The sequence below is a fragment of the Python bivittatus genome, unplaced genomic scaffold (genome assembly GCF_059951505.1).
Source record: "Python bivittatus isolate LINGU-HERP-01145 unplaced genomic scaffold, Pbiv_v1 ctg000080_np1212, whole genome shotgun sequence".
In the NCBI taxonomy this organism is placed as follows: domain Eukaryota; kingdom Metazoa; phylum Chordata; class Lepidosauria; order Squamata; family Pythonidae; genus Python; species Python bivittatus.
The window spans coordinates 66638535-66652263 of record NW_028277035.1 but is presented as its reverse complement, the minus strand read 5'-3'; the positions used below and the strand labels follow the sequence as shown (position 1 = coordinate 66652263).

The 13729-nt window shown below is 36.3% G+C and overlaps 1 protein-coding gene across 4 annotated transcripts in view; it reads right to left on the bottom strand.

The window, feature by feature from the left end:
• The window catches only part of NR2C2 (nuclear receptor subfamily 2 group C member 2), a 59432-nt gene that overhangs the window by 29671 nt on the left and 16032 nt on the right, over window positions 1-13729 (bottom strand). For all 4 annotated transcript variants that reach the window (XR_015794915.1, XM_007429461.4, XM_007429462.4 and 1 more), the window contains 5 exons: window positions 11607-11717; window positions 10893-11093; window positions 10225-10327; window positions 6821-7000; window positions 4306-4453 (listed from right to left, as the gene is read on the bottom strand). Coding sequence is in view for 3 of the 4 variants with exons in the window: in XM_007429461.4 (XP_007429523.1) it covers window positions 4306-4453; window positions 6821-7000; window positions 10225-10327; window positions 10893-11093; window positions 11607-11717 (743 nt within the window). In the remaining variant the exon portion in view is untranslated. The remainder of the gene's footprint in view (window positions 1-4305; window positions 4454-6820; window positions 7001-10224; window positions 10328-10892; window positions 11094-11606; window positions 11718-13729) is intronic.

The following is a 13729-nucleotide window of genomic DNA, read 5'->3' as shown; positions in this document are numbered from 1 at the left end:
AGAGACAGTATGGGCAGTTTCACTCGTGATGGGAGGCTTGTGATTGGAGGAAGCCTGTTTGCAGAGTCAAGCCATTTCACTCACGATTGGAGGCTAGAAATAGGAGGAAGCCTGTTTGTAGAGACAAAGTGTGGGCAGTTTTGCAACCATGCGGTTCTCTCCTTGGCTTACTTCCTTGAATAAGACGCCCTTCAATTTTTAGCGTAAGGATTTTAGAAAAAAGTATCGTCTTATAGTTGGAAAAATACGGTAATATTAACAATGTCAACAATGATATCTGCCTCTATGGATAGACTGTGTCCAAAAGATGTTATGGAAGAGGAACAGGTTTTACCTGACAAGACAGAGACTGAGTTGAAAGTGGATTTACAAATGACAAGCTACAAGAATGACATTGAAAAAGATGCTACACTGGACATTCAGAAGAAACTGCTGATGCCTTAATAATTAAAAGGGATATACAAATAACAAACCAAGAGATTTGTTGTCCTATATTGGATTTACAAAAGAGGCTTTTTAAAGTTTTGAAGAATCATGTGAGAAGGGACAAAGAAAAAATGAAAAGAAGTCAAGTTCTATGGTATTATTTGAAGGGACTAAAGATTAAAATTGTTAAAAGTAAAAAGAAGGAATATAAAGTTGGTTTATTTGATCAAGATTAAAATAGATATTCTGTTATTTCTGGTAACTCTTAGCGGACTTTTGCTGACATCAGGACTGAAATGATGATGCCTTATGGATTTGTTTATAAATAAAAGATGGCATATGGGAAGAAGAGATTATTTGTTGTATTTTAAGAGGAGATGATAAGTTACTAAAATTGTTTATACTTGTTGCGATAAAGGTGGGAAGTCACTTGTTTATATATTTATTTTCTTTTCTCTACTATATTATTTCTTTTCTTTTTCTTTTTTTCCTTTTTTCTTTCTTTTCTATACATTCTATTCTTTCTGTTATTCTATTTTTTTTAGTTTGTATTAGTTTTTACTGTTGTAATTATAATCTGTAATAAAATTACTACAAAAAAGGAACCTATTAAAGCAGTTGCAAAAGGAGAATGAAAGGTATTCTTAGACAAAAAATGAAAAAGTTTTAAATGAAGAAACTGAAATTACTTTCTGGTTGTTGTTGTTTAGTCGTTAAGTCGTGTCCGACTCTTCGTGACCCCATGAACCATATTGCACCAGGCCTTCCTGTCCTTCACTGCCTCCCTGAGTTTGCTCAGTTTCATGCTCATTGCTTCAGTGATGCTATCTAACCATCTCATCCTCTGCCGTCCTCTTCTCCTTTTGCCTTCAATCTTTCCCAGCATCAGGGTCTTCTCCAAAGAGATCTCTCTTCACATTAGGTGGCCAAAATATCTGAGCTTGAGCTTCATTATCGATCCTTCCAATGAGCAATCAGGGTTGATTTCCTTTAAGATTGACTGGTTTGACCTCCTAGCAGTCCAGGGGACTCTCAAGAGTCTTCTCCAGCACCACAGTTCAAAGGCATCAATTCTTCGGCGCTCGGCCTTTTTTATGGTCCAGCTCTCACAGCCATACATTACTACTGGAAAAACCATAGCTTTGACTATGCGGATCTTTGTCGGCAAGGTGACGTCTCTGCTTTTTAATATGCTATCTAGGCTTGCCATAGCTTTCCTCCCAAGGAGCAAGCGTCTTTTAATTTCATGGCTGCAGTCTCCGTCTGCGGTGATCTTGGAGCCCAAATAAATGAAGTCTGTTACTGCTTCCATTTCTACCCCTTCTATTTGCCAGGAATTGATGGGTCCAGATGCCATGATCTTAGTTTTTTTAATGTTGAGTTTCAAGCCAGCTTTTGCACTCTCCTCTTTCACCCTCATCAAGAGGCTCTTTAGTTCTTCTTCACTTTCTGCCATTAGGGTGGTATCGTCCGCATATCTGAGGTTGTTGATGATTCTCCCTGCAATCTTAATTCCGGCTTGTGATTCTTCCAGCCTGGCATTTCTCATGATGTACTCTGCATATAGGTTAAATAAGCAGGGTGACAGTATACAGCCTTGTCGTACACCTTTCCCTATTTTGAACCAATCGGTTGTTCCATGACCGGTTCTAACTGTTGCTTCTTGGCCCGCATACAGATTTCTCAGGAGACAGGTAAGGTGGTCTGGTATTCCCATCTCTTTAAGAATTTGCCACAGTTTGTTGTGATCCACACAATCAAAGGCTTTTGCATAGTCAATGAAGCAGAAGTAGATATTTTTCTGGAACTCTCGTGCTTTCTCCATGATCCAGCGAATGTTGGCGATTTGATCTCTAGTTCCTCTGCCTCTTCGAAACCCAGCTTGTACATCCGGTAGTTCTCGGTTCATGTATTGCTGAAGCCTAGCTTGTAGGATTTTGAGCATAACCTTGCTAGCATGTGAAATGAGTGCAATTGTGCACTGTTGCGTTTTCCAAACTTGCTGGCATATTGAGTGCAGCACTTTAACACCATCATCTTTTAGTATTTTAAATAACTCAGCTGGAATACTGTCATCTCCACTAGCTTTGTTGTTAGCAATGCTTCCTAAGGCCCACTTGACTTCACTCTCTAGGATGTCTGGCTCAAGGTCAGTGATCACACCAGCGTGGACATCAGGGACATTAAGATCTTTCTTGTATAGTTCTTCTGTGTATTCTTGCCACCTCTTCTTAATCTCTTCTGCTTCTGTTAGGTCCCTGCCTTTTTTGTCCTTTATCATGCTTTATATACTTTCTGGTATAATATATTTAAAAGAGTGGGATTTAAAAATATTTTTAGGGAACTGGAAGTTTTAGACAAAGGAATTAGAATTGGTTGGATTAGATAAAACCATGGCCTTCATGTTATATACTAAAACAAATTATAAGTTTAATAATATAAGTTCCAGGCTATTGGTATATAAATTAAGAACAAGAAGGTGAAATATTGAAGTCCTGTCAACAAAATCAAAGCCTATTAAAATAAATTAGGACGTGATCAGTTTACAGATCAGTTGAAAGTGAGGGAAACATGGGCAATCCAACAGACTTTAAAGAATATGGGGAGATTTTTAAAAATTTGGAAACAAATGAAATGACTGGGCCAGATAGATATATAATATAATACAGGATTCAAATGGATCCAATCTTATTGGCCTTCTGTGAGATGCCAAAGACCTGGTTGTTCTCTCATGCATTTGGGCTGGAGTGTTAGGTGAGCCCAACTGATTGGTCTGTCCATTGTTTAGTTGCTCACTATCGAATGCAAGATTAAATAATATCTTTGGATCTCTGGCATATAATTGTTACTGTAATTTCTTTTCCATTATTTTGGATTGTTCTTTTGGTTTTGGTTTTAATTATCAGCCACCCAAAGTTGCAGCAGTGAGATGGGCAGCTATGTAAACTGTTTAAATAAATAAAAGCATTTTATAAATACTAAATAATTTTGTTACCATCTCTGCTTCAGAATACCAAAAATATAATGACAAGATAATTTTGTCCCAAATTAGAAGAATTTTTATATTACTATTCCTTAAACACATGCAAACCATCAATGAAAAGATTCATACAACCCTATTTCTTTATTTACTGTTGATTTAAACACTTTGGATCAGTTTTGGCTATCAGTGTAAATCTCAGACCAAACTGCCTTTACACTAGGTAGATATATTTCAGATCCAATTCTTAAAATACTTCTCACAGTAAAAAACAAAAACAAAACCACTGGTCTCTCTCTATATGTACTCTAGATACTGAATATACTCACAGATGAGCTGAGAATTTTAAGTGCCAAAATACACTCAAAATATTGGGTTTGGATGGGCTTAGCCATGAGTATATACAGTAGGTTTTTTCCCTTAGCTTTTTAAAGGTTTTTTCCCTTATCCTCATGGATAAGTCTATTTGAAGCAGATGGAGCTTCAACTTTTTCACCAAAATACCACAAAAAATGCACCACCTGCAAATAAGCCAATTATGAAAATTAAAATATACAAACATTTTGAGGGTCGGCTTATCTGTGTATGGGTTTATTCCCAAGAATATACTATATCTGCACACACAAGAATATAGTTCTGAAATAAATGAAGGGTGTATGGAAATGAAATCTTTCTCATACCATTTTGTTTCTTGTTCCTTATTGTTATTTGTCATTCTATGTTTTAATTTTGGACAAAATTAATAAATAAAATAAAAACAGTGTTTCAATTCGAAAGGAAATAATTATCTTAAAAGTAGGCTTCTGTCTAATTTATTAATTTTTTGAACAATATTGAAATGTTTTTACAAGTTAAATATTTAATTCTAAAGGGGCTTTAAAGACTCATTCACTACTTACCTAGCCCCATCTTTATCAGCAACAAATGTTGGGGTTGCTATTAGAGGACTTCTTAAGTCCTTTCTGATATATATTTTTTCTGTTGAAGCAGCACAGTTGGTTGGTTTCTCACGCTGCACATCAAAAGGCTTCCTTTCACTCTGTACAGCTACATCACAATACATCGAATACACAGATTTAAAATTGTACACAAAGGGTAGATTCTTAAAGCATAAACTTTCATATTGTTTCATTTTAACCAAAGGTGTGGTCCATACTGATTCAATTTCATCCTGTGGTTCTGACACATAGGATAAAGTGAATAATTATCAGCCACTTTATATAATATTACAAAGTTGACTGGAGATGTTTTTCATAGTATATTTATGGCATTTAGCTATGTTTTTCAACACAATATATTTTTTATTTTATTTTAACAAATATTTAGCACAACCAAGAAAAAAAGGAACAAAGAAATAAAGGAACAAAAAAGAAATACAGAATTACAGGCTGTGTTAAATTAAACAAGAATTTTCAAAGTAACATTAGATTAATACTGCATATAATCTTATATCTTTTTTCATGTTATTTATTGTTCCAGAAAGATAAAGCACAAATACAAAATTTTAAATACAGGAAAAAAGCTGTGAATTAATAATGATAATTGTAATATTATATCAATTTTAATATTAATATCAATTAAGTAGTGAATCATTGCTTGAACGATGTAACACACAAGATGTACGTTTATAAAATATAGTTGAATTCAGATGACATACAGGCACAGCCAAAATTTTGGTGCCTCTTAGCTTTTCCCCAAAGAATCCCAATTTGCAGTGAAGTCAGTTGAAACTGACACAAGTAAATGACATTCACCATTCTTTATTCCATAGTACATACAGCAGACACTTTGCTTTTGATGTGTGATTTAATACAGTGGTACCTCGGTTCACGAACTTAATTCATTCTGTGACTCTGGTCGCGACCTGAACTGGTCGCGACCCGAATCAAATTTTCCCATAAGGTTCAATGTAAATATGGTTAATCCGTTCTGACCCCTCCGAATTTGGTCACCAACCGATTTTGGTTGCGACCTGAATCAAATTTTCCCATAAGGTTCAATGTAATTACGGTTAATCCGTTCTGAACCATATGTATTTTTTTTTTTAAACCACAAAAATATGACACAAAGTACAGTACAAAGAGAGAGAATGCTAACCTTGCTCGACGCGACTTCTGGCGTGGGACAGGAAGGCGGGTGGGGAGGCGATTATTGCTTGGAGGGAGAGTTCCCCTCCCTACAGGAAGCCACGACCATGTGTCACGGGAGGGAAAATGGCCGCGGATCCTGTCACCCAATCCGGCGTTCGCGAACGGAAGCAAAATTTTGCGAACGGAGCTGTTCGTAACCTGAATTGGTCGTGAACAGAAGCGTTCATGACCCGAGGTACCACTGTATATTCTTATAAAGAATAAATGAAAATGGCATTCTGCAGTCTTAGACACTGCATGTCCTGCCTTTGCTTTTGATCTGAATAACCAAGACATTAGTGATTTATTTATCACTATGGACTTCCTATTTTACCCTGTACTGCAGATGCATTCACCAGTTCTGCTGCCAGAATTGACCTTTTATGCTTGTCCTCTTGTTTTTTAATACACTACCATATTCAAGTTATCTGATCTCCAGATACCAGAATAGTCTTTTTGTTTTTGAGTATCATCACATCTCTGCCAATCAATATACCATGGAGTCCTTCTGAGCTTGATTGTTTTCTTGCAAACGTTTCGTTACCTGGCTAGGTAACATCTTCAGTGCTAGGATGGAGTGGAGTTTGCTCTCTGCTTATATAGTAGCTTGCCCTGCCAGTGTTGGTGGCGGTGGGTTCCTCCCCTGCTTTGGTGATTCTTTGATTAGGGTATTGTCTACTGCTTGATTGTTTGTCTGGTGTTAATCTTGGTGTTAATCTCTGCTTTATATGGGTGATGATTGCTGGCGAGGAGATGTTCTGGTCTTTTTGTTTCCTTTTTATTGTCTCTTTTGAATAGTGTGTAGATGCTGTTTATTTCTACGTGCCTGTTGATGGCTGAATTCCCTCACATTTTTGGATTTAGCTTGGTCTAAGATTCTGACAGAAGAAAACCCAAGGGGGGGGGACCCACTCCCACTGGCAGGGCAAGCTACATATATAAGCAGAGAGCAAACTCCACTCCATCCTAGCACTGAAGATGTTACCTAGCTGGGTAACAAAACATTTGCAAGAAAACAACCAAGCTCAGAGATCCCCAAGGACTTCACAGTTCAACCCTGAGCTACCAATTGAAACATTTTACTGTTTCATTTACAGCACAATCCTCTGAATGTTTGAAGACTTACTGTAAAGCTCAGCCAAAGATTAGCGTTAAACAGAGTCTGATTTGGGACTATGAAAACAGTGTATCAAATAGTAGAAACAACTTCTAATCACAGAAATGACCAAACTCCTATCATCTATCTTTTGATAGAAAAGAACCATTTTATGGACTGTAGACTCACATTCCATTTTCATTCCCATCTCAAGGCATTTTTTGAGCCGACAAAACTGGCAACGATTCCGATGGTGTTTATTGATGATACAATCCTGGTTGCTACGGCAACTATATGTCAGATTTTTCCTCACACTTCTTTTAAAAAAGCCTTTGCATCCTTCACAACTGACAGCACCATAATGACGACCTTAAAAAAAGTGGGAAAAAAAATCTAAGAAAATAAGAAAACATGATGACTATAACAAAGAAAATACATTTTAAAACTAATTTTATTTATGCAGTGCCCATTGTTCAATGGTTTCTTCAGCTTGCTTTTAATCTTATCATTTTTATAAAAGTGAATTCTTGCAGATCAAAGGATCTTCCTGAAATTTTTGGAGGTTTTAATAGTAGTTTTATGTTATTCCAGTTATTAAACTAAGATGTATTTTGTGTGTAAGCCAATTAGAGGCCATATACAACATTCATTCATTCATACACCTTATCCTATTTGTCACCATGAACGCTCTCAGAATGGTGAACAATCGTAAAACAAAGCTATAAAAACTATAAAGCTCAAACCGAGCAGCCAAAATTATTGCTGTCATTTACGGCAAAAAGCACACACAAATACAAGCAAAAAGTTAAAAATGGATCTCAGGTGAACATGTCAGTTTTGCCAGTAGGCAAAATCTTCCAGGGAAGACCTGCACTCTAGGGTCAGTGTAACAAAACTGAAAGTGACTTATCTCTGATCAACTCACATCTCATCTCCAGTCTGAAGTCCTTTGCAGAAAATGATGATACTTAAACCAAGGGTTCCCCATCTATTGGTTGCAACACCCTGGGTTTCATGAGTAAATCTGAGCAAAGATCACAGGTGGCCTGTGCACACAAAGCATAATTGCTGCCAGAATGTGCTCCTGTTCTGCCTGGACAAGTTAGTTTAGCTTTTGGGTTTGGTGTTCTATGAGCTTGGGTATTTTTGCTGAAGATGTTTCATTACCAGACTGGGTGACATCAGTATATGAGAGAGTGACATTTGCTGGTTGTTTATGTACAGTAACTTTCCCTGCCAGCCTTGACTGAGGTGTGGTTTCTTCCTTGATGGTTCCTTAATGAGGCTATTGTTTCTTCCTTGATTGCTTATCTATGCTATTTCCTGCTTTTCGGGGGGGCTAGTTGCTGGGGGGATGTGCTTGGGGTTGTTTGTTTCCTTCCTTGATTTTTGATTATACCTTTTAAATACTATGTAAATGGGATTTATCTCTATGTGTCTGTTGATGGCTGATTTGTCAACATGCCAAGCTCCCAGGGAGTCCCTAGCATTTTTGGATTTGACTTGATATCAAATATCAACAATTTCCCAGTTGAAATTGTGACTGAATTTGTTGAGAGATTAAGGAATTTTCACCATAACTTCTGACTGCCAGTTGATGTTTGTAGATGCGTTCTGCCAATTTTCTATATGTCTGTCCTACATAGCGGCTGCTACAGTTATCTAGCCTGGCAATGAAACGTCTACAGGAAAACAACCAAATTCAGAGAATTAGAACCCAACAATTAACCCTATATGATGTACATTCTTCAGTACTACAACCTAGCTTTGCATGTTAATGTTATTGTTCTTATAAAAACAGAACTGGAATCCTGTCAGAACTCACTCCTTCTCTGCCTGGAGCACATTCTGATTAGGCTCTGGCTTTGGTGTGCAAGTATGCAAAGCTGGATTGTTGCCAGAATTTGCTCCAACTCTGCCTGGATAAGCTGAAAGCAAAGTCAGGATTACCTACAGTTACTGCTATAAACAGCAGTATGAATCCAAAATAAATATGTGACACTAACAGTGGCTATCTCAAAAATAATTTTGTCCATATTTCAAGAATTATATAAAAGTAAGCAAGCTCATCCTAACCGTTATATAAATAGTTTTAAACATGATTGTTTTACTGTTCACTCCTAAAGAAAAGGTTATACTTTATAAAGTTGCAATGTTATAACATTGTTCCATTTGACATATAGATTATAATTTAATTATTAAAAGTAGTACATTTATTTCTTGCCCAGCTTTATCAGCAAAGCACACAAATTCATTTACCATTTTAGAGCAAAATTTGATAATCTTTAACTTAGGTGGTTTATGGGGGATGGGGAGAAGAAAGTCCTCAATTTTCCCATTCTTGACTGTTAGGTGTTAAAGAGTCAGTCAGTTTTTTTGCATCTTTTCTTCAAAAAATGCTCCCTAAATATCGTCAGGCAGCTTTATCAAGGTGTTCAGCAATGTTTTTTTTTATAAATATGTATTGTGCTGGTATTACCCTAGTAATCTAAAATAACTTTTGTTCTGGAAAGTAACTGAAGAGGTAAGACTCAAGAAGAAGGAAGAAAAATTATTCTGAAGCTAATATGCTGGCTACCTGGTTTTATTTTAATAAAAAGTCACTATTCATATGTCTTTTGCTGTAACTCAAGCAGGAAAAACACTCCTGTGAATTGCACACACACACAAAAAAAAATTGCAAAAGCTTTCAATCAAGCGAACTATTAAAATCTACAAACTGACCAATTCAAAAACTAGACAGCCAACATTCTCCTATCCTGAAGAAAACTGGATCCCAACAAATTAGTACATTTAATTACTAATTAAGCATTACACTGGTAGCATTCATGTCCTCATCTTGTTTTGAAAATGCCCTACCCAGTTGTCTTCTAGTTTTTGTTAGGACGAATCAGCCAACTGAAAGCTCAGTCAAAAAGACAAAAATGAAAGGAAAGTTTCTATTTGTTCTTTAGAACATTTACTCTGTTCATTGTCTAGTAATCCTTGCTTCTGTCCTATTTCAAGCAGAGTCAAAATCACTCTGAGTTTTGTGCTCTTCACCCCACTTCCTTTGAAACTAAATCCATTTTTAAAAAATCAAATGGACTTTCCATGGAACCAAAAGTACTTAAGCATTTTGTTGGGCCACTCTAAAGCCTTCTCTGGCATTATCTTCTTTTCTTTCACTCTGAAGCCAAATCAATATTTCCAAATTTAGATTTTGTCTCTTTGGTTGTACCACTTTGCTGCCATCACACCCTGTAAAGTTCCATTTTTGTATTAAGGAAATACTATTTCCTTGTTACTGCTCCTCCCTACAGGGAACCACAGAAAATTTCCTGGGAACTCTGGGAGACATTCTCATTGCATATGTGACTTAAAAGGAATGATGTTCACTTGGGGGCCAGGAGGTCTATGGAAAATGAACAATATCACTGTTACAATATTGACATTAAGTCCAGTTTTTTACTTTCTTGAAGATTCCACGATCACCAGCAAAAAAAGTTATTTGTGTTTTTAGCCTCATCAAATCTGCCTTTCAGTGAAAAATTAGTACTTTGTGACTGTTTAAGGCAAATGTGTCCTTTCAGCCAAATAGCCTGATGTCTTACCTGAAGCTTTGTCTCCACAGACAACACAATACTCTACTACCTGTGGTCGCTGGACATCAGTTTTAGCCAACAAACGTTCCACAGAGGCAGAGTCAGTGACAATCTAAAATGAAACATTTGAAGGTTTATAGTATAATTTCTATTTGAAATTGTATTTAAAAAGATGTTGCAATTTTTCAAACTTAATTTTAAAACACAGCTGTGGCCACAGAAAAACCTGCAGAAAGGGAAGAAGCATGGAAAAGATGAAAAAAGATAGGGTATCAAACAGAAGGAATAGCAAACCAACAAAAAAAGCCTTAAAAGTTTAATGGTAACTGACAGCATGATAATATGAAGGAAAGTCATATTGATTCATTCACATGGCAGCCATCTACTGATTGCTTCAAGAGGATGTAAAGCACAGCCCACTGTCTAGTTTGCATAACATGACAGTGTTGTTCTATACAATCTTAATCACATCTTTAGTTTTGCATCTGTGTTTTGAGATCACCTGATTTATCAGTTGTGCTGATAATATTTCAGTAATACAAAGTGGAGAATAGAATATAGAATATAGATTCTATGGAGTGACCCAACCATACTAACTAGCCAAACTAGAAGCCATCTCTCTGCATGCTGTTGAGTTGGAATATCCAATATATATATCCTTTAACTGAGGTGTTTACCTGTATTCTGCCTGGCACAATATTATCTGTGGTGGTAAAAATAAGTTGCTTAGTATTAGAAGCCTCAGGTGCAGCTAATATCACTTTCCCTGTTCCTGTTCCATCTGGACTAGCAAGTATAAATTGTTGCTTTGGAGATACTGATGAATCCACTGCCGTCACTATTTGAATTTTCTGCCCTGTTTGCTGATCTGTGACAATCTATAACAAAAAGAAAAAAAAAAGTTTTAAGTTCACTTTTAAGAATTATATGCCATTATTTACAGTATAAAGAATGCTGTTTTTCCTCTGTTACCAAATCATGGATGCAGGTTAGGCAAAAAAAAAAAAGGCTATAATAAAAATGGAAAGATTCTATCAGCAGGTGTTTTGAATATGTACATGATTACTCAAAATGAAATAGGAAATTGTCTTAAAACATGTACTACCCACCAGTGCATACAAATAAGAAAGAAGGATCTCTGACAAAATGCTTCCAAAAATGTAGTTCCAATAATGAAATAAAGCCTCTTAGATAGTAGAAGATAGCTCTCTCATAGTAAATCGGTTCCTTCCACAATGTTTCTAAATAACTATAAAATTACACATTAGGTCTGAAATGGTCACATAAAGAAATAAAGATATTAATATATTTTATTATTACTGAACAATTTTGACAATACATATTAAGCCGAAAGAGATGGTACAGACTATAATTAGAAAACAAACCTATACCTGAATCCGTTGTGGTGATGATACAGTGGAATCTGTGGAGATTATCTGGATGCGCTGGGAAGGGCTGGTCATCACTGGAGTTTCAGATAAGGTTGACTGGACAGTTTGGACCTAGAATGATTTATGAAAAAAATGACATTATGTATGGCAAAACAATACAGTGAATATTATTTTATTATTTATTACATAACTTAATAAATTATTTCATGAAATATCTGAAACGCTTTGGTTGAGGGGTTATACAACAGGATACATGTGCAAGTTTCTCCAAGTTATAAGACACTTATTTTGCCTCCAAACTTCAAAGAATGCCTTCCAAATTAGCTCCTCATGCTCTAGGGGCTTCCGAAGAGAAGCTGGCATGCTGTGCCACATTTTTTGCACCCTAAGTTAGAACCTTCCATCAGGAAAGAAAAGGGTTTCTTTTCAGTGCACTAATAAAACTATTTTCCACACATTACCTTTCTCTTAATAGGGAAGCCAGGAAATGGAATTCAATTACCTACAGCTTTGGATGTGGAGATTAGGATAGTTAAAGGTATATATGTGGCACTGACTAAAAAAAAAAAGGTAATTATATAAACTGTTTGGAGGTTATCTGCACTCAAGAGACCAAAATTTATCAAGCACGTTACAATACATTACAGCCCAATACAACAGCTAAGATGAACAGATAGTTAAATAATTATTAAAATTAGAATGGTTTTTAAATTAAATTTATGGTCAGAGGACAAAGCATAGAAGGCAAAACTAAAATATTGCATGTATTAAAACAATCAGGAGAATAAATAAAGAACATCAAAACAAACCAAAAAAGAATACAAATCATCTTAGAGGAAACAAATTAATAAGACTGCTATATAATTAACTGTCTTGCAGCAACAGCAATTCCAAGAAATCTGGTAACCCTTCTACAGATATTTACTGAGCTGTCAGCCAAAAGTAAGCAAGTGATCTCCCTGTCTGATCTTGTGTGACTAGATGCCATGTCCTGTAAAAAAAAAAGACACTGCAAGATGACACATGACACTGTTTCTATTTCCTCTAGGGGGCATAGGCAAAATCATTCTTGCACTGGAACATTTTGACATCTTTCTCCTAAGAGAGAAGAAGGCAAAGCATTATATTACACAAGGGTACAGGGTCTCCTATCAGATGGACTAAGGATATCTGCTAAGTATTTTGTATGCGAGAACAGTCTGCCAAACATACTATGGCGTGTGAAATAGAGGTTTTGGACAAGTCCTAATAAATGTTTCTTGTTTATTTATTCAATTTATATGGCCCATCTCAAATTAATGACTCTGAGCGGTTAACAATGTTAAAAAAAAAAAATAAAAAAAATAAAAACCCCCCCCCCACAACAGACGTAAAAGAGCAGTCAGGGTAAAAACAGATCCATCAGTAATGATTAACATAACATGCATGGGCTCAACTCCACCTCCTGACCCCCAGGCCAGGTGACAGAACAGGTCTTTAAGGCTTTAAAGAAGGCCGACACTGCAGAACACAATATCCTCCAGAAAGGCCTCTACTATAACATGGATGATGCTAATCAGTTAGAATTCTGTGCAGCCTTAGAAGCAGCATTTAAAACCATAGTACTTAACACAGAGACTCAAGAAAACAAGGCAGATAATCATACCACAGATCAGAAGAACACAGAATCGGCACCAAGTCATAGCAAAGGATAGAGTAGCCTTCAAAAACCTAAAGAAAGACCAAACCATCATCATCCTCCCAACAGACAAATGTCAAACCACAGTTATCATGGATAGATCACAATACATACAAAAAGCCAAAAAGTTACTGGAGGACAAAGAAACTTACATTCCAGTAAACACCAACCTGATACAGAAACTAGGCAACCTGATCAAAAGAACCCTTAACAACCTAACCAGGAAAGGCCGTATCACAAAAGAACAGTGGCGGATGAAAAGCAGTGGACCCATCCTTCCACACTTCTATGGATGCCCAAAAATACACAAGCCTGATATACCTCTCTGACCAACTGTATCGTTATCAGGGACCCCAACTTACAACATAGCAAAAGAACTCACAAAAAAGCTTGGACATCTCACAGAAGGGAGCAAATATTCTATCAACTCCCCACTACAGTATCT